Raw genomic sequence first — 21,299 nt, 5'->3', positions numbered from 1 at the left:
TTGGAAACTAACTATTTATACATTTTGGCAAACAAGGGAATTAGTGCTCATTGCCTCCAAGTTACATAGTTCTCTGATTAATTAGTGTTCTATCTTTTATTGGTTAATTGTTCTCTCGCTTTTCACGCTAATTAGCCTGCATGCTCAGTCTGTCTCTTTTGAGCTGATGGGTTTCTTGGATCAGTGGTCTGGGGTAGTCATGATCTGCCCCTGATGGAATTACCTTTTACCCAGCTGGGGCAGATTTCACTACACTTGCTGTTAAATTCTGCATTCTTTGTGCCTACTATCAGTGGTATATCCTTCTCCCCAAGCTTTGTTAACCTCCCCCGAGGTCTGAGATGATCGGAGCGTGTCAAGCCCCTAAACCTTAACGAGGCAATTCTACCAGCAAGTGATTTGTTTTTTCTAACACCTGGACATCACTTTGAGCTTCTTAATTGCTGTTTCGCGGACTAAGTCCCCCTTCTTGTCGATTAGGCTTGAACATATACAAAGATCAAACGTTAAAGACCACCCTTTATTAAGATAATGTCACATATCCCTCATGCCGCAAGAGCAGCCCCGCGCTCCCCTCAGCTCCCCCCTCAGCCCTTCGCGCCTCGGCCGCTCCCCGTCGCCGGAAGCTGCCTCACACGAAATGGCGGGAGGGGCTGGGCGGCGACCTCCCCGCCTCTAAGAGCCCGCCGGACAGAGGTTCTGGCAGGGTGGTCTGAGGTGTTGTGAGGGCTCCTCGGCTGTCCGAACCCACCCCCTCAGGGCGGTTTGAAGTGCTGTGAGGGAGCCTCGGCTGTCCGAACCTATCGCCTCAGGGCGGCAGGGACCTCCCTCCCCCGCGCCTCGACCCTCGTTTCCCCTCAGGCGCGCTCCGCCTGCCCGCCGGCTGCGGGCGCTGAGGAACCATCCCCAGCGGGACGAACCCAGCAGGTGAGAGTGTTTTTCCGAGTTAAAGGAGGAGGGGCTCAGGTACAAACCCTTCAGCTGGGGTCCTGGAAGTTTGAGAGGGACCCGTTTTGCTGTGTGCGTGGTTTGCCTCACTCCGTCGAGAGCCGGTTGAGGATTTGTCGTGTCCTTGGAGCTGGTTGCGTGAGGGAAGGTGGTTAACTAAAAGCAGAGGTGGCTTCCAGCCTGGTGGTGTCGGATGGGAAGGGAGGGTTTGGAGGGGACACCGGGTCAGGGAAGGAAGGAGTTGGAAGGACTCGAGTTCTGGGTTCTGCCCCAGCCTGTGGGAGGCAGAGCGCGAGTTGTTTGTGGTGCTCTTGCGAAGCAGCTCAGCTGGGAAAGCTGCAGTTTGCGGGGCGTCTTTACCACTCACAGCTTTACTTGTTAAAATTTCCTTAGGTTGGTAGAAAATGGCGAGCAGCAATGGCTGTTTTCGGGGTGCTAGGGTGCCCGCCTTTGACACCACACCAAAAAGGATTTTGCCACCTGAGGGTTTCAGGCGGGCACTGAGGAAGAAACTCGAGGAGCCCGTGACTGCAGGGCTGAATCCTCCACCTTCCGAGTGGCGCAGTCAACCAGAGGTGATGCAAAATCCAGGTATAGTTTTCAGTTTATAAATCAGGATTAGCTGCTAATGGTGTTGAAACCCTCTGCTTGTTTTTCTTATCACTGTATTTTGTTCAGTGACTTTCTCAGCGTCTCGTCCTAGTTGTTCCTCCTCTCGCTGTGTTTTTGCGTGCTGCAGGTTGGCTACTGATTTGCTGTAGGCTTTTGTAATTTGTCTGTGGTCTGCAGCATTTCATGATTATGAAGTTCAAGTTAGACATTGAAAGTAGTGTAGAGGTATAGGCTATGTTTTGGCAATGTTCTGCTGCATGAGTTTTAGTTGATATCGTTGAGAAAACTGCAGTTCCAGATGTCCAGGATGTGTTTTCAATCCATCACTTCAAATAGCTGTATTGAGATAAAGACACCTATTTATGCGACTTGAAATTAAGGATTTATCTTAGTTCTTCTTGGTTGGAAGATAACTTGCGCCTGAGTATATCACACCCCTGAAGCTATAGATTCTATCCATCTAGTGGTTGCTGAAACTTTTACAGTGTCTTACAGCAGAGAGTTCCACTGCTGCATAGTTTCATGTGAAAAACCACAGGCTCTGCTGTTTTGAATCTGCCATCAGCAACTTCGGTTGGATCATTGGGTTACAAGAGGAGGGAGGGGGAGATATGTGTTGTGTTTGTTTGTAATAACTGTATTCAGAGGTTGCTGGATTTACTATGGGAAGGCAAAGCTTTACTGCTTTTAAAAGGATATACGGACCTTTTCAGAATTGCTGGTGGTGGTAATGTAGGATTCAGTGCAAAGCAGTAGCGCTCTACGTCTTGTTGCTTTTTGTTCTTCTAAGAAGCATGTATTGTAAACAGATTTAAACTCTCAGCGTGTTCCGTTCTCAGCTTTGTTTAATAACCTTTTCTTTTTAAAAAGGGGCACACGCACCCCCGTTGTCAGCACTTCCTTCACAGAAACACCTAAAGGAGTTGACTGCAAAATATAAAGAGGGAGCAATAAACTCAGTGTCTGCCTTGCATCTGTTTGCCCAAATGCATAACATACAACTTCAGTTGAAAGAAACTAGTGTGGCAGGTACATACTTCTTTTCCTAAATACTTGCTAATTATTTGCTTATCCTTGAGATTGTCTGGATTTCTGCAATTAGTATTGGTGGCACTAGTATAGATTATTCTTTTTATTGTTGGTTGCACTACCCTTCGCATATGTTGCTTTTTGGCTGCCCTTTTATTGCCTACGCAGCTGTGTCTCGTGACAAAGTGCCACAGAACCTGATTAGATGAACTGTGTAGAATTCTGGCTGTTGCCAGAACTTTGTGAACTGTGCATAACATGAAAGCCGCTGAAATCCTCATGGAGGTGAAAGATACGAGTTGTGTTTTGCCAAAATTGTCTTTTTTGTCTTGTGTTTGTTCTAGGCATTAATATAAGAGCATAAGGCTATGGATAATTTACCTTAAAATAATTTCAGTGATTGCAGCTGCTTTTTTTCTTCCTTTAAAGGTGATATCATCAGGCCTTATTTTGCCTTTTGTGCTGTGGTAAATGGTGTTTGCTACAAGACTGGGCTGGGAAAAAACAAGAAGGAAGCTAAATTAAATGCAGCTAAACTGGCTCTTGCTGAGCTACTTAGCTTGGAGAATACAGAGGAAAACTCTGAAGATTCAGGTAAAGATCCTTTTAACACCTAATAAGAGCTTAAAAAGCTTGGCCTAAAGGTTTTCTATGTAAAACCTCTGTGGGTTTATTAACTGCTTCAGCATCAGGGCCTTTGTCAGGTTTTTATTCCTTTGGGCAGATCTGTCTTTTGGTTCTGAAACTCGTTTTTTCCTTTGTCATTTGTGTATTATCAGTTGGTAGTACAGAGCCAGGAATTCTGAAGGAATTACTTGTTGTTTCATTGGATTTGCTACTCACCAGGTACAGCAACGTGAAGTACATTTCAAGTGGTGTTGATTTTTTACAATTAAAAGGGTTCCCCACTGAGTTATTACTTTAAAGAGAATTCAATTACTATAATATTTATCTTCTTTCAAGGTTTGCTGTCTAAAGTCGCAAGCTTACAAGGACTTCAAACAGAAAAGTAAATTCTTAGGGAATTAGAATCTTTGACTTGCTGTAAATAAGTGTGAGATTCACATTTAGAAATAAGCAGTGTCCATCTCACTTCAAAATTTTGTTAAATTCTTAGATTTTCCTGGTGTTCCTGCTGAGCTCCAAACTCCAGCAAACTCTGCTTGTGTTTCAAGGACCTGTGTTGGTAAGGAAGAATCTTGTTTTTCTCTGTTGATTCAATTACCCAGCAGATCCTTTTTTTGTTATAGTTCTTCTTTCTAATACATTTAGTGATCTCTGTATGGAACTGTTATTTTAAACATCTCTTTGAAGAAGGCTGTAAGAATTAGTGTCACTAAGTTGGTTCCACAAGTGGAAGCTTCATTAAATGGCTTGAATTTAGGTGGTGAACTGATGACAGAAATAAACAGTATAAATAAAAAGTATTTCTGTCCTTACTTGAACTAGTGTGCAGTAGGTGATCAAAATTGATCCATGTGCTGCATTTTTATAATGAATGATGAAAGCATAAAGTATTTAGGTGTTCTTGAACTTATTTTTTAATCCTGATAATCTTCAGAATCCCAAAAGTATGTGTTGATAGTAGTGCTTACACCATGTGTTTAGGTTTATAATTTTTCAAGTGGTTTTTCACATCTGGTTTTTTGCCCCACTACTTGCAAATTTGTCTTACTGGTTTCTGTTGCTCTATTTAGGAGGACGGTCTATATATCTGAAACTTTCACAAACACTGGAAGAAGTATTTACCAGCCTGACTGCCCAGCACCCCGAGTACCAAAGCTGTGGGAGTTCACTGGCTGCCTTCATCATCGAGAAAGGCAAGTCTGTTTTCACTGGGAGCTTTGGGGAAGCCTGGGCTGTTCCCAGAGAGCAGCTTGGTGGGCACCTGGCAGCCACCAGAGCAGGTGAACCTCCCACAACGTCTCTCTTTAGGTGGACAGCACGAGGTTGTGGCTCTGGGAACAGGGGAGTGTAATTACAGCCGGCGCCTGGAGCCCTGCGGCAGAGTGTTGCACGACAGCCACGCCATCGTCACTGCCAGGCGTTCCCTGCTTAGGTGAGGAGGTGCCTACACACAGTTCCCTTTGCAGCCAGTTCTTCTCAGTTTTACTTTTGCACTTGCATTTTATAGCTGGTATCTTGTGGATTGTTTTTGAATCATGTGAATTAAATGTGTATGTATTAGTAAGCAAAGTATTTTTTTTTGACGTTTACTGTTACTTTAACGCTTTCTTGTAGATATTTGTACAGACATCTCTTGCTGTTCTATAATAAAAACCCATCAAAGGCAGAGAGATCCATATTTTGTACAGCACCAGGCTCCAAACTGCTCACCCTAAAGCAAAATACAACTCTCTCTCTCTACATGAACCAGCTTCCAAAAGGAACTGCTCAGTTAAAGTCAGATTTGTAAGTACCATGGTTTTCTGAGATGTTGTAAGTGGCAGATTGGTTATTACAGAAAACTATCTGTTAACCTCCTTCTCATGCAATTGAAATACTAATAAATCATGAATTTAACCCCTGATCAAGTGGGTGTGATGACTTAATGTCATCCTTTGCACCACAAGATTAGAGCACAAAAAACCTTGAATTGAAAGAGAAATCTACTGCTATGCTTTGTAGATGAAAGGTAATGAGAGAACCTCGGTGGGACAAATACACTCCTGTGCTTATCTTTACACTTCTAACTTCTGTTAAATTTCTGAAAGTTGGGATTTTTTTTAATAGTTTTGATATTCAACAGCAACAGTCACAACCAGTTCATTGCAGGAGCTCCTTCTGCTAGAACTGCAGGATGTTTTAGGTGACTTTCATTGTTGTAGCTCCTGCACAGACTTGGTTGATGAGACTGGATGCATTTGTAAACTACCCTGAAATACATAATCACAGGTCACCGCTTTCTCTTTTTGCCCCTTCTGGTGTGTCCTGTCTTGACACAAACTCAGAGAAGTATTTTCTTCTAATACAGTGGATTGACTTATGTATAGAGTTATTTAAAGATATTTTTTATGAGGGAGCTACTTGCAAGTAGTGCATTGAGTAGCAAAGTGAGGCCACTTACTAACAGGTGGTGTTACCTTACTTAAACCAAAAATAGGTGTTTGTTCTCTAATAATATATTAGATACCACTTTGCAGTAATCTCTCAGAGTGCTTTCTCACTGAAATCCATTCTCATCTTACTTGTAGACATCTCACTCCACAATCTGTATCTGCTTACGAAGCCAGTGAACAACTGAGTCTCCATGTTGCTCTGGAAGGCAGGATTTACCTGGCTGTTTGTTGTCCCCCTAAAACTGTCCGAGTGAGCAGCATGTCGGGCAGTGACAAGCTGACAAAATGGGAGGTGGTTGGTCTTCAGGGAGCCTTGCTGAGTCACTTCATTGAACCAGTGTATATCAACAATATTCTTGTGGGTAAGTTTGATGCAAATTTCAGTGGGGACTTGGTATGTTTTCGTGTTCCAGTTTGATTAGCATTTTATAAAACATGAACTAAACCAAGATAATTCTTTAAAGAATTACAGTATTTTTCTGAGAACGAGCTAAGGGTGTATATATTTTTCACTCATCTTCGAAATGCCCTAATGTAAAACTCAGTCATTGTGGGTTTCTTTTAGCTTGCCAGATTGCCAGCCCTTCCTTTGCTGTATATTTGAGTAACAGAAGAAATTCAGCTACTTCTAATGAATCAAGTTTTATATATTGAGAAAAAAATCAAATGCAACAAATGCTGTGTTTACTCTTCACTGAAATGGTGACTTTAAGGTGACAGTTTTTAGTGATTTCATTACTTGAAAGCAATAAAAAAACTTCTCAAATGCTTACTTAAGCAACATTCAAAGTAAACATAATAATATGTAATTATTATTAGCCTTATAATAGAAATATTGACACTTCCTTGAGATGCAGTGGACCAAAGTATATTTATTTATAGGCAGTCAGCAGTGCTGTTGGATGTGGAGTAATGTGGGCAAACTCCCTGGCATATCTTCTAATCCGGAATATCCAAGTTCTGTTTTAGTGCTGTCTTCTGCAGGGAGCAGAAAAAGAATTGATGAAAGATAATTATTCAGAAAAGAAGTCATCCAGTGAAAATAATGATGCCTCTGGAGAAGGAAGTGCGAAATCATTTTTGTTCTGTAAATTGAATATTGGAACTCATCTGCTGATCTTTCCATACATTGATTTTATGTGAAAAAATAACTGTAGTGTAATTTCTAAGAATGCAGAAACATCTGCAGAAACATCTACATTCTTAGTTTTTTATTGGGGTTTTTTTCAATTTAATGTACTCATGTGTGACTGATCTTCTGTTTAATAGGAAATGGAAATTGTAAGGATACAAAAGGACTAGAAATAACTATAAAGAAGCGTCTTGATGATGAACTTGTATCAAAGCTTCCCATGCCTTACCTGGTCAACAGATCTCATATTTACTTGGTGAAAGCTGCACAGCCCGTTCAAACAGATTTAAGCCAGCGGTCTCTTAGTCTGAATTGGACGTTGACAGATGCATCCGTGGAGGTTGTGGATGGGATAAGTGGAAAAACCATTGAAAGGTTAGCATTTTTCTTCATTTCCTTGGAAATCATGGTTAACCTAGTTGTTCTGTGCTGATTCATTGGACTATTCAGTTTTTAAGCTATGCATGGAGGCCAGAGCATGAGAGACATTCTCTCCTGTGTTAGCTGAATGCACCCTAGGATGAGATGCAGTTTTAGAGCTCTTGCAACTTCACAGCGGGATACCACAGTTCTTTGAATGGAGATATTTACATATGGAGATATTGTTCGCTGTAGTGCGTGTTTTCACAACACATCAATTAGCATTGGAATTCCAGTTGGGTAGTATTCACAAAGCGTTAAGAGGGAGAAAAAAACACCCTGTGACAATCAGAGCGATCTGCCTGTAATGAGTTGGTTGCTGAGTTGTATTGTTCCTCTCTCCCCGCGGCTGTAGCTCCCCGTTCCGGAGCAGCACCTGCATGGCCAGCCGCCTCTGCAAGGCCGCCATGTTCAGTCGCTTCAGGCTGCTCTCCAAGGAAGCGGGACGGAGTGATCTGCTTCGGATTGCAACCTACCACGAAGCCAAGGTGAGCTGCTGCGGGGAGGGGCAGTTGGACTGAGGAGTCTCCTTAGTGACTGCTCTGAAAGCTGGTGTGATAGCCACGGCTGTCCTTCTGTTTTGTTGACAGCTTCACCTGAACAGCTTGTTAACAATGTGTATGGTTTTTTCCCTCCTGTCAAAACATGCAAGAGACCCTTTTTTTAATGATTCAAAAACTACTTCAAATTGCTTGCTAATTGACTCTTCATGTGTTTAGATTTGCATTGAATGATAGTGAATGTTTATTTTCTGTATAAAGGTAATACTGGAATAGAAAAGACACTGAAAAAAAAAAAGTTTATTAGAACAATTATCTTAGTAAATTTCCAAACATATAAAAAGATGTGTTTTTAGAGTCTAAAACTTCCTCTCATTGTCTGAGAGGAACTGTAAGATCTGAAGTTTCTGTTTTCTACAACGTTTGTGCTTGTGCATATTATATGCTGATGATAAAGAACACAGGTTTCTGTAACCATCATCTCTGTAACCATAATTCTTGAGATTTTTCAGGATCTTCCTTTTTCTTGTTTTAGGCTGAATCTCAACTGTACCAAGAAGCTAAAAGCTTGCTGCAGACCTACTTAGAGCAGCACAGCTATGGATCCTGGATCATGAAGTCTCCACATATTGAACAGTTCAGTAACTGACTGGGAGGTGGATTGTGTGTGAAGTCAGTTTGGAACATCTATTTCAGTAGACTAATAGTTCTGATTAGTAAAATGTTTAATTGTAAGTTTGTATTCAGAGGAAGAAAATCATTCCAGAACTGTTTCTTTTCAGTTTAAATGCAGTTGTGAAATCATCTGTAACAGTTCAGTCTATTCCTAAAGTTGATGTTTTTTCAGAGGTAGGAGTATCCAACAGTTTTGTAATTTCAGCTCCCTCACCCCCACTCACACAATCCCACCTCATGGAGTCACTAACATGTTTTTTTCCTAATTGTTTCAGAATTTCTGTATACTGATTTCTTCTTTTCCCCTACCTTTTTCATATATTTCTTTCAAGAAAGAAAAAAATACCAGTAAAGGCTGGATTTTGTAAAAAAGAAAAAAAAGCTTACCAATGTGAAAATCTGTTTCAGAAACAACAGTGAGCAGTTTGTGCTCTATCTCTGTAGGCATCCATCCTTTGGTAGTTCTTCAAAGAGTATTTTGTGTAGTGTGGGTTTGCCAAATGGCTTTTAGTTTACCATATACTGTTTGTGGTAGAAGGGTTAAAAAGTAGTCTGTGTACTTGCAAATGTGAAACTTCGAGTTACCAGCTGTCAATCAAGTGTGAAGTGCCAATCACTGGCTATTGATGGTGGATTTAAAGTGTTCTACGGGTGTCAAAGCTGTAAGTAGGAAAATAATGTGATGTGGTATGGAAGTCACCAGAAACAAGGCTCCTTCAACCTTTCTGGACTGCCCCAGAACCCGTCAATGTTAGTGCTTGTGGATGAGTTGGACTCCTCCCCACCCTCAGATGACTTCATCACTGTGCTGACAAGTCCTCACAAAATTTTCTGTGTACATGATGATCTGAAAAACGGTACCCATCAAGGGGGAAGTTGCTTCCTTGTGACTTCTGGTAAGAATATGGTAACGTTGGGATAAAGTTGAAAAGGATGTTAAATGCCATACTTGGGTTTTGTGTGGTGATGTGAAATACTACTGTGTTTAAACTACATAATACACTTCGATTATGTTACTTGATTTTTGTGCATCATCCAAGTGTGGAAAGCTGTTACAGGATTCTAAACAAACTCCTCTTTCTAGTATTTCTTTTTCCTTAATCTGATTTTGTAACTAGTATGTGGAGTTGCTTCTGAGAATGATCTTATGCTGGACTTGTCAAGTTGTTGAAACTCACTGACTTGCTACTACTTGGTTCTTGGCCTTTTTGTTTTCGCTAATTTGATCTTTGGTTTTCTGTAACTATCCTTTAACTTGGGAGGTTGTGTGGTGGTGTTTGTTTTGTTTGTGGCACTTAACTCCTCATGCTCTTTGCTCCATGTAATGTGTGTTTTTCTAAGAATGCTGGAGAATGACCATCATATTCCAGGCGTAGTGTTGCCTTTTTTCCAGGGGTGTCAAAAGTTCAATAAATTTCCTTGACAGCGTCTTAGCCATATCTGCATACATATACATGTGACATCTGACATACATTAACATACCACATGTGTGTGAGTGTTCTGTACACTTCTGGGCTGTTTTTCTATATGGACTTAGACTTTTACTGATGTATCAGCACCAAGGTGTTTCCTGTAGTTAACTTAGAAGCCTTAAATATGTACAAGTACTGAGCTTTTTTTGTTATTTCAGCCATTTTGTTGATTGAACAACAAACTGAAACTTCATGGAACTCAGGTGCTGCCTTAGGAAGAGAGAGGCTTGTCAAAACAATGTGTTGACAGCTGTATCCTCGAAGAATGAGTTGATGTCACCAGCATGGATCCAGTTCTTGTATCTGGACCGTTCTTTGATTAAGTAACAGCATGTGCAGAATGCACTGAGCTAATGGAAGCACGCAGGTCTTGTATCCAGGTTTTTCCTCAGCAACTTCAGTAATTCTGGTATATGATCCTACAAGTTTGAGAGACAGGCAGGAGTGCTGCAGTTCCATCCAGGAGGCTGAGGATGGATTCCTGGCAGGTACATGCACTCGGAGCAGGAGTGCATCACACATGTGGGGCTGACACAGATCTGTGGGCACGAACAGCCCCGGCAGCCCCTGGGGCTGTGCTCAGCCTCTCTCTGCTTGAGAAGAACTGACATCTGGGGTGACAACACCTGCACACATGTGTGTATGGGGAAGGGTGGGGTGGTGGTGGGCACTTGTGTGTCCTTTCTGTATGTGCACACACATACAGACACACCTGCTGCACCTCTGCATGACTGTACATGACAGCACACGACTCATGCATGTCAAGTGACACACGTGGTGGTTTAGGAATGGTAACAACTCCAAACTACACCCTGCTCTCTGTTTCTCTCCCATTTTCCCCATATGGAGAGGAAAACGCACAAAAGATCATGGTTTGAGGTAAGAACTATTTGTTGGAAACAGCAGCGAGGTAAGAAAAGGAACAGTAACAGCAACGATGCTGATGACAGTGGTACAAGAAAAATTATTCACACGGGAAAAAAATGCTAATAGGCAAGATTGGACAGCTCCCTCTGCCAGTGTTTTCTTGACTGGAGGAAACCCTTTCTCCTTGAAGAGAGTCCCCCTTTCCCCTGCCCTGGCAATGTGAAGTGGTATAGGATAACCAAACTCTGTGTCCTAGCCATGTCCCCTCTGGGCTACTGCAAAAGTTAACCCTGTCCAGGCCACAGCCAGAGCACACATCAGGTCTGACATACATGCAGCGTAACTCTAACATGATGCCATACTTGCTGAATCTGAAGCCTGTGCCAAATCTGGCATGTCACGTAGGTCACACAGATCTTGTCCCATCTGATGTCACATCGTGTCATGTCACATAGGTGTCAGTGTGTAATGTCACGCCACATCTGGGGTGTCACACTGTCACGTGTCAGATGCATGTCATATAAGATCGTTACATAGATTTCATGTCATAGAGTTTTGTGTGATACTGGAGTTGTGCAATCAAGCAGAAGAAAAAAGTTCAGGAAATCAGTATTTTAAGAGATTCTGCTGAAGTTGTTTTACAACTTCCAGGTAAACGGTATGTGTACTAAAGTTCAACTTGTTACAAATTTTTAGATGCTTCTAATATCCTTTTTCTCTTAAGACATCTTTTAAAGTTTGGGCAATACAGGAGCTGATTGCATAAATACTATTAAAATATGTGAACCTGCCTCTAATTTAGGTGTAAATTTGACAGACAAAAGCAACAAAACCATGTGTATCACAAGCATCTTCCTCACACCTCAGTTAGCTGTATCTATCAGCAGTGATGTCTTGAAGCACTTCCTGGAGTTGCTACCTGGGGAGCAAGCCAGCCCGAAAATGCCTTGAAAACCCACAACAGAGTGTGGCTACTGAGCAAAAGTGATGTGTCAGTCCCCAAAACAAGGGCCAGGGCAGCCAAAGCCTGTCCTTTCCATGGTTGTAGATCTGCAGCTGTCTCCAGTACTGTAGCCCAGCTCCAAAGAAGCTTATGCGGACCAAACGCTGAAATGTATATATTTTCAGTATATTACTGAACTATCATTCTGTTTCCATTCTCTCGCTAATACTGAAGGGTAGAGTCTAAGTCAGCAGCCCTTGGATCAGCTTCTCACTAAATCCTGCAGGCACAGACCTGATGGGGAATCTAGCGGGTGTGTTTAGGGGAGTGTCTGATTTGACTCAGCCAGTGCCAGGCAACCTCAGCCCCACTCAGTTTTATTGTGGTGATCACTTAAGTGTGGGATGTCTTCCAGGGTTCTGCACACTGAACTCCACAGGTGGCAGTGCTAGTCAGAATTCAGTAGTGTTCATACAATTCTTATTCATGCAATTTTTACATTCTTACAGATGTTTTGATGACTAATTTCTGTTTATTTCATAGGCTCGGTACTTTCTTTAAATAGTCTCACTTTGTGTAAGGATTTTTTCAATATTTTTGCATTCTGCTTTTAAGAATTTATCAAATTAAAAGGATTATGTAAAGAGAAGGATTATTCTACAAAAATTGAAAAGGTGGAGTTACTATGAAGACAGTTCTCGCCTGTCTTCTGTGTCCTACTGTATTCATGTATTTCTGTTATTCCTGTTATCTGATTTGAGACGAGGGTGGAGCTTCTCTGTTTGTGGCTGAGGTGACTGACAGTATTTTGCTTTCCTGAGTCCCTGTGGGTGGGGACAGAGCACTCCTTCGCTGTGGGAAGATAAGTAGAGCAGCAGACAGCAGTGCTGTAAGTATTTTCCCACTTTTGGCAGAAAGCTGTCATTAACGCCTATTTTCTCTTTGCAGCAGGCGAGGAAACTGATGTTCTTTCCATTGGTAATCTGGTTTTAAGTGCAAGTACTCCATACCACACCCACCAGGAAAACACATCAAAGACCAAACGATAGGCTGATAACTTGTAGTAAGTAGGCTTACTTTCATCGATTGTAGCCTGCCTTGTTAGCATTGAGTTGCGGCTTTCGCACTGTAAAACGTGCTCCTACTTGTTTCTTTCTGCATAAAATTACAATGTCCGATGACTGACTCCGTCTGCATTTGAAGTAAGCACATTTCTGAGTTTCCACAGAAAGGTTTCTGACAATACCTAAGGCAGTACGTGTCCATGTGGATTTATACTTCCTTTAATCATCAATTTTACATCAGTTCTAACTGGAGTTAAGTATACAAGTGTTCTGGGACCTCAGTTACCTACACAGTTATTTCAGTTGTCTTACTGTTTTCATAATGTTTCCCTGTCTCTGAAGGTTTTTGAGAAGTACACATTTTGCTTACACCAATGAGAAAAGCGTGTCCTGCACAAAGCTTGTGTAGCTGAGGGGTACAAGCTCACAGAAAATAGGTTTTTGGGTTTCTTTTTTGGGGGGAGCCAAATTCATACTATTACTTCTACACCTTGTGCTGTATGCCACCATAAACTGGTATTTTATATTGCTTTAAAAATGATACCTGCAGGTGTCTTGCTTTGAGTCTGGTACCTGTACGCTTATTTTGCTGTTAAATGCTTCACTGGGTTTTTTTAGTGTGTTTTAAAGGAAGTACAGTAGTAAGTCACCAGTGGAAAAAAGACTCTCATTTAACAAAGAAGACTCAAGACATTTTTTATATGTTGATGAAATTTATTAAATATAATCCATTAGTAACTTTTAATCGTTTTTTTCAATAAATAATTGCTTCTCAGTTTATTGACAAGTTTTCCAAAGAACATTTTGAGCCCGTAGGGCTTACAGCAAGGATCGAGTGCGGTCTTAAAACAGACTGTCTTATCACCCACACTAAGAACATACAATGGTCCCAAAATGGACAGCAAGCCAGTTCTATGCCCCAGGGCAAAATATATAAATTAGTCATAATTAAATATTTAAATAAATAACATAGCAATAAAAATAAAAGTGGTTATAAGATTTCTTTTAGCATAGATTGCAGAACGGTGAGCAGTTCTTGGTGAAATGCAGGAAACTTGGTCTTGTCATGAGCTTCACACTTCTTGCATCTAGTTCCTGAGGAAGTATTTTTCTGCAATACAGATATTTTTATTTGTTGGTGATAACTCTTAACTAGCTGATTTTAACTATAATGCATCAACTTAAGACCGTTGCCTACCTCAAGACATCTGAGATTCTTTTGGATGTTTTGAAGATGTCTGCGGTTCTGGCCTTCAACTTCCTTCTCCAGGAGTGTCAGTTCTCTCTGGTAACAGCGTAGAGTCGTCTGGCCACACTCCTAAAAGAGTCAGCAAAATTATTATGTGTGGAACTATTTCCATTTGAAAAATCCCTACTACCTGTTGTTTTTACCCTCCTGGCAGAAACTGAGCTGTTTGTTTTGTTCCTTTGTTCCCCTAAAGTTATGAGATGTTGCATGTGGCCTTATTTCTGCAGTAGATTGTTGCAGCTCTTGAAAAGTGAGTAATCCTTACAGGACACTCAAAGGGTTGGAATATCTCTTGGGAACACAAAGCTGTAAAATTTGTTCCTAAACTGAGTTTCACTCCTGGTTGTCATCTGGAAATCTTGTGTGGCCTTTCTTAGAGGCATTTCCAATGAGTGCACTTTGGTTGCTCTATCTAATATCTGCATCAGACCTGGCTTTTGAACAGCGTAAGTAACTTTATACATCTCCTTTACAAGCTATTTCAGGCACTGAGTGACAGTGTATTAGTAATCAGCTTCAAACATTTGCAGTGAAGCACTGGAGCCCTGAGATAGTTCTGTCTTGATGTTGCCAGCATGAGAGAAAAGTGATGCAGATGAGGAAGTGGTTGCAGGATCTGACTTCAAATCTCTACTGAAACAAAATTGCTGTTAAGAGAGAATTCTTCTGAATTAAAAACTTATCTGGAGGTTCAAAGTAGTTAACAGATAACTTCTGTAAAGATTTTTACTACCTCCCAACTCTAAATAAGTGCTGTTCTTGCTGACTGGTCTATTTGCATACTGAATGAAAAGCAGTACAAATCAACAGCCTGTCTGAAGTAAAGCTGCACTTAGAACATTCTCTGCTCTCTGATGTGAACACAGCAGTGTTTCACAAAGAAATGACCACAATAATGGTATTCTTGTGGAACTAAGTCTCAATGCCATAAAATATGATATATCGCTTATGTACCTAGAAGGGCTTGGTAAAGTTTTGTTCCTGAGAAGAATTAGGTAGAGCATAACCGAGTTTCAACAGTGGAGGGATGTGGAAGACTTAAAATGTCTTAAACAGAACCTACTGGTGGCTCTGGATCTGGTTTGAATAAAATGTGGGCATTTTTATATGGATACTGCTTTATATAATCTATTTCGAGGTCTGGTTTCATTCTTAGAATTCTTCTTGTGTTAGAATTAGTACAACAGTATTGCCTCCTGCAAGTCTTATACAGTCCTTAAATAATTCATAAAACATGTTTTTCCTCTGAATTCAACCGTTTACTAAGCAGGATGAATAGGGAGGATTCATTCTGTATTACATATTGCACAGAACAATGCGATAATATTGCATATCAGCCTGTTAATGTTTGAAAATAAAAACTGAAAAGCAGAAGTTTCTTTAAGAAGCTGCACTCTCTACATCGAATTCAAACTGCTCAGATTTTTCTTCTATATCTGACTGTTTGCTGACCAACTTGTTTTGGTGTAAACTCATTAATGTATCATTTTAAAGTAGCCATACCCTAGAGATCCTTCTGAGAACAGAAAATGTCAACTCACCTGAATGTCCTTAGGTGTGTAGAAGTCAAGATGATCCATCTGTGGAGAACGGGGAGAAAAAGTTAGTTTTCCTGAAAAACAAAATTACATAGGGAAAAATAACTAGGAAAGAGCCTCCAAATAAAAGAAAATCCCCACTTACATCGTCGATGTCTTTCAGCAGTTCTAAATCACTTATTAAAGCTTTAAGAAGGCCCACTTTCTCGGCAGTTGATAGATGCGCTTCGCGATCTTCAGCCGTCAGAGGTGCTCCATAAGCTGCAGTCATGAGAATTACAGCTGACAAGCAGCTAAAGATCAGGGCTTTGCACATGGTGTCAGTGTTATCTGGATGCTGGTATTAGAGTTGTGATATATGATGAGAGCTGATGAGTTGTCATTAGGCTGTTCAGTGTATTTATACTCTTCTTTCTTGGGAGAGGGAAAAAGATGGGGGCGTCGTGTAGAAGAGGTTTTATTACACATTTTTTCATGTGTTCTACCTGTATGGCAAGAATCATTAGTTTTGTTTTTCCTCCCCTGATGACACTTTGGAATTTTTATCAAGCAAGAGGGATTTTACCTACATTCACTGGTGTAAGAGAAGCCCACACTCACTTTGGGCAGTCTCTCTTTTTGCTTTCTGCATGAAGCACTTTTTCCCTCTTGGGCTGTCCCACTCCCCCAGAGAACATGCCATAGAATAAATTACTGCCATAGTACACAAAATGTGGTCCTAAAGATGTATAATCATTCTGTTTGTTTATCTGTATGGATCTATCCTTTCACATACCATGGGGCATTATTTAAGAAGAAAGAAGCCTTCTAATCTTAGTAGTTGTTGATTAAACAACAGGAAGAAAGTTGGCTTCCTGTCTGAAGGTGGTTTTACCTGTCATCGTTCGCAAAGACAGTGTGAGCTTAGGTGCCCAAATTTGAGATGTTCATGAAACAACCTCCAGCAGAATTCCTTGTTTTGGGATGTTAAACCGTTTTTTTTGTATTGCTGTATCTCTTAATGCTGTTCTTTTCTTTACTGTATGCAACTTTCACTTTTCTCCAGCTTGCAGTGAAAATGCACCGCTCTAAAATATTTACAGATTTTCTTCCTGATAAATAATGTGCTGCATGTTGTGGTGTGTCTCACAGTACTGAAGTTCAGAGCAAGCACTCATTTGACACTGGACTCTTGCACAGTATTGCTAAGTTGTTTTTCTTTGCCAGTTCAGGGGTCTGTTGGCTGATACCTTTGGAATTTACGGGTTCCTTCATTTTGGGTGTAGTTCTGAGCCAAATACTCCCCCTGCTGCCCAGCAGTCTCTGACATTATCTGAGACATGGTTCTTTAGCTCAGTGAGTTCGGCTGCTGAACCTGTGGGGAAATACATTCTGGGTCTGCACACTGCTGTGGTTTGAAATTTTGTAGGATTTAGGATGTGCAGGACTTGCAGGGGTAACTCCTTCATCCCCCATTGCATATAAAGCTACATGTGCAAACCCATGTTACATGTTCTATCATGTCATCAGAGGGGCAGTGGAGCTGCTGGAAGTTGGTTAGAATAGGCTTTTGCTTAGATTAAATCCGGTTCATTTCTACAATTCTTTCTATTAACAATTGTCTGTTTATTAACCATTAAATTGGTGCTAATTATCAGTGTGATCCCAGCTCCTGCAGAAGGTCTTATTTTCCTGGTTTTGACATAAGTGCAGACATTTCATGTGTGTGGTCACACAGAAGTCCTGGCAGCTATTGTAGCTTGCAGTAGGTAGTATATATGCAGTATGGAATCTTTTTCTGGCCATTTATATTTGTCTCTTCTAATTTTTCTTGAAAGTAACCAATTTCTAGTAGGAGTTACACCTGCAGAGGTGAGCACTTGCCTGTCAGCTTTTCTGCAAGGTGTTTATAAACTTATAGGCCCTTTTATTCAAGAGTTTTAGATGTTTGATTTAAATTATTGTGTTCTGACTGTAGAGCATTAAAAAAATAGCTAGGTACTGAGCACAAGACACATTTTTGTTTGGAATTATTCTTACTGTTTTCAGCACTATTCAGTCTTTTCTGTGTCAGCTCTGTAACACTGCAGAGGCTTCTCTCCTTATAAAATATGTCATGGAAATATATTTGGAAATGCTTAGTTTACTGTGCTAGTCAGATTTTAGTTATCACACTCAGTCTGAGCTCACTTACAACTGGGCAAGGAATTACCTGGGGTTTTATTCAGAAGTGCAGGGATTTAGATATTCCTCCCAGCTTCACCACAGAGTTGATTGCATTTTAACAGGAAATGAAACGAATCTTTTAAATGAAATCCCCAAATTCTGCCTTTATCAAGTATCAGGGGCTGGTAGCAGTGACCATGACGTAACTGTGGTTTTTTTAGTTTGGTTTTGGTTTTAATGCACTAATATGAAAGGCTAGTTGATTTGTATCTCATTTTATTTCTAAATATAATATGGTTACACTAAAACACTGTTAGAAGAAAATGCACCCTACCTGAAAAGCTTTAAGAAACACTTTAAAAGTCTAACCTAATTTTTCAAGGAAGACTAATTAGCACTAAAACACGTGTGTTTAGGGAAAAGCAGTACTTGTGGATAAGGGAGCTGGAAAGGGAGAAGAACATTTGTGTCCTGCTGTTGTTTTAGTGGATTGTTTTTCCTTTTGGTAATGCTTGTGCCTCATATAAAGAATAAGAGCTCATTTTCTCTTTTAGAAAATGAGTAAAAGTAAATGACACATGCTGACTAAACCTCTGCTCTATGCAACTTCAAAGCCTGGAAAAGTTTTTACATAGGATCTGACTCCTCTCGGTTCAGACTTATTTTTTTGTGTCTTTCTGATCTGAAAGCTTTGCATCTCTTTTAATTTTTTTCTCTTTCTCCCCTTGCAAACCTGATGACTGGTGAATTTTGCAGGCAGGTTGTGGTTTCATTGAGGCATTTGGCATCTTGTTGATCAAGGTGCTTGCCTCTTCATCAGCAGAACAAAGCAGTATTCAGCTCGAGTCACTGTGAATGTCTTGTTTGGTACTTCAGATCGTGGGCAGGGCTTTTTTTCAGACTCCTGCTGTACTAACACGCTTTTACAAGGTTACTGTCCATAGAATCTCGGCAACACAGCAGAGTTCATGTGCCTCATGAAGGTTAGAATCACTTTTTGATCGTGGTCTGTTGATTTAGCTCTTTCTAGCTGTGTTTTGAAAAATTTTTGAGAGACTTCTGCTTGCAGATCTTTCTCTTCAGTCAAGCATTAGCAGAGGTTTGTGATCCTGCCATCCTTTCCATTTTGAAAAATAGAAACTTCCCAAGTCCTCGTGATCCTAAAACTCAAAATGTCTAACCTATTTAATTGGAGGCTGCTGTGTTTTTTGCTGAGCGAGATCAACCATGGCAGTATCTGAGTTAATCTCTGTCTCCGTGTTGCAGTCTGTATTTCATGGAATCCTAGAATGATTTGGAAAGCACCTTTAAAGATCATCTATTTCCAGTCCCTCTACCATGCACAGGGACACCTTCCATTAGACCAGGTGGCTCAGAGCCCCATCCAACCTGGCCTTGGACACTTCCAGGGAGGTGTTTTATTAATGTCTTTGATAGATGCTACAAGTAGAATAGTTTTCAGATAAATGCAATGGATTCCATAATGTTTTAGTATTTAAATAGAGGAGTGAATGGTGGATTAAACTAGTTTAATGTTGTCCCGGATTAGGGTAAGTACCCCTTGTTTCAGGAGAAAGTGCCAAAAAAACCCAACCCCAAAGTGAGTAATTCTTAGAGGGATTTCCCTTTTTTCCCTGCAAGAATGTCAGTGGGGTTTTTTTGTAAGAAAGGCTTTTGGTTTTGGAGGGTTAATTAAACTTATCTGAAAATAGTTGACAATTGGGAATCTCTTCACAAAACCTGTATTTGGAGTAATCTTTCATCGAAAGGACCAACATTAAGTGGGAACACTTTAAAAAGAAAAAAATTTCTGATTATAAACTAACCTGTGCTTGGGGAAAGTAATTTAACATCTTAGGAACTGTCTGACATGAATTTCATCCTCCTAAAAATGTTGTTAGCAATTGCTTCATAGCTGTGGATTTAGTTAAGCTATGAGGAGCCTTGGTGTTTCCTATCACTATAGTCTCCTTTTTGTGAACTTCAGAGTCAGGGTTTTTGTTTTATGATAAAATTGGGGGTGATTGCAAGTCTGAATGAGAAAGTGAATTACTGTGAGAGTTACAGCTGAATGTCAAGTTAGGAAGATTGCTTAATAAAGGGGAGGGATTAGGACTGGATGTAACACGTGCTGTATTTACAGGGGAAATAGTTTAATTTTTGCAAGAGTTCTGGGTGAACTCGAATGGGTTCTTTTTGTCCAGGTATAATCTAGTTTCAGTAGGTCCAACAGACATTTGCAGTGGTGAATAGTCCTGTCTTCCCATGTTTTCCTTTTATATCCCAATGAATTTTTTTAGACTGTCTCCTCAGCGAAGTGTTGCCCATATCAAAACTTTAGTTACCAATTTCCGATTTAGTGCAATGTGCACCAAACCTGCTAAAAGTGTTCTTGCTATGCCCACAAAATAATACAAGTGTTAACCTCTGCTAGTTTTGTTTCACACTTCTTTTTAGGTGCAGAGCTGTAGAGACCAATACAGACACAGTGCTGATGAGGCACAGTTCTGTGAGGGAAAGCAAAGTGGAGGTATCCTGAAGAGACAAATCAGAGCATCCTGGTCAATTTAATAGACAAAGAGGTGCTTTGTTGTGCCTGGGAAGAAAGTCTGTCAAATAGTCTGTGTAGCTCAAATTAGAAGAACAATACTTGTTTTGATTTTGAAATGGGAAGTGGACAAAAAGCCCGAAGGCAAGAGATTTCTGCTTTTCAGTATTACTGTTAAGCAGTGGAGAAGGGACTGGCACATACATTGGCAGGCTAGGCTGTTGCCAAACTCTTCTCAGTGCCTGGATTTAAGAAATGTGTTGTAAAATGCAAATGGGAATTGCCCTGCTGGGTCAAAAGGCCAGTGTTAGGTTAAAACCATACAGGAAGTTAACAAACCACAGACAGAGAATACTGTACCTTACTGAGGGCTGTGATAATCCACGTACCAAGCAGATGGCCTAGATCTGTCGCTAGATAGGGACAAAAGGTCTTGAGGCACAACCTCAGTGCTGGCTGGCTCAGAATTGGATATGGGCATTTTTATGTCAATGTACCCGTTCTCTTCAAGTTGACTTTCTTGATTCCATTTTCCCTTTGCTCACTTTTCCCACTTGCTTCAGGTCGGTTGTGTGGAATTTACTGGGGAGGAGCAGGGGCTTCCCCGCATGAACTTATTTTGCCTAATGTCATACCCAAGGCCAGCACTGTATTCCTGCACTTCCTTTTTCCCTTTCCTACTTATTTGCTGTACAAACCAAAAAAACAACAGAAATTTGATTGGTTTTGTTGTCCTTGCCTGAGCCCTTTGAAGTTCTGCTGTTTGTCTTTGGAAATGAGGGCGCTGCATCCCTTCCCCTATTTCATAAAAAATAACTAAAAGCTGCAATTTGCTTCAGTTTTTAAGAGTGAGAGTTTTAAGGGTTACACACAGAAATAATGAACACAAATGCAAATTTAATAGGGATTACAAGGGCAAATTTCTATCCTAGTGATGTGACATGATATGAATTTAAACATAAAACTGAGGCAAAAGTATCTTTTCCTAGAAAAATCCTCTGTGGGTGTCAGGGGGATTCAGAGCTAAGGAGTGTTCCTGGTTTTTTCATTTGTGTTGAAGATAATTTTACTAACATAGATGGAGCAAAACTATCTTTG

At 40.6% G+C, this 21,299-nt stretch overlaps 1 protein-coding gene across 1 annotated transcript; it reads left to right on the top strand.

The window, feature by feature from the left end:
- Window positions 1–236: 236 nt before the first annotated feature.
- Window positions 237–9,739, top strand: ADAD1 (adenosine deaminase domain containing 1). The gene is made up of 12 exons (XM_050320460.1): window positions 237–927; window positions 1,342–1,539; window positions 2,431–2,589; window positions 3,019–3,183; window positions 3,707–3,775; window positions 4,287–4,409; window positions 4,525–4,648; window positions 4,831–5,001; window positions 5,784–6,010; window positions 6,918–7,155; window positions 7,556–7,688; window positions 8,236–9,739. Exons 2-12 carry the CDS (start codon window positions 1,353–1,355, stop codon window positions 8,347–8,349), a joined length of 1,710 nt encoding a protein of 569 aa, XP_050176417.1. The 5' UTR covers window positions 237–927; window positions 1,342–1,352; the 3' UTR covers window positions 8,350–9,739.
- The last annotated feature ends 11,560 nt before the right edge of the window (window positions 9,740–21,299 follow it).

This window comes from Myiozetetes cayanensis, unplaced genomic scaffold, assembly GCF_022539395.1.
Source record: "Myiozetetes cayanensis isolate MyiCay16 unplaced genomic scaffold, myiCay2020 scf24, whole genome shotgun sequence".
NCBI classification, from domain to species: domain Eukaryota; kingdom Metazoa; phylum Chordata; class Aves; order Passeriformes; family Tyrannidae; genus Myiozetetes; species Myiozetetes cayanensis.
This window is presented reverse-complemented; position numbering and strand designations above follow the sequence as displayed.

Excerpts from the sequence above, each read along its gene's own strand:
- ADAD1 (XM_050320460.1), top strand. The coding sequence starts at position 1,353 with ATGGCGAGCAGCAATGGCTGTTTTCGGGGTGCTAGGGTGCCCGCCTTT. Across the intron at positions 2,590-3,018 it reads GAAAGAAACTAGTGTGGCAG|GTGATATCATCAGGCCTTAT; the intron begins GTACATACTTCT and ends CTTCCTTTAAAG. Across the intron at positions 3,776-4,286 it reads TGTTTCAAGGACCTGTGTTG|GAGGACGGTCTATATATCTG; the intron begins GTAAGGAAGAAT and ends TGCTCTATTTAG.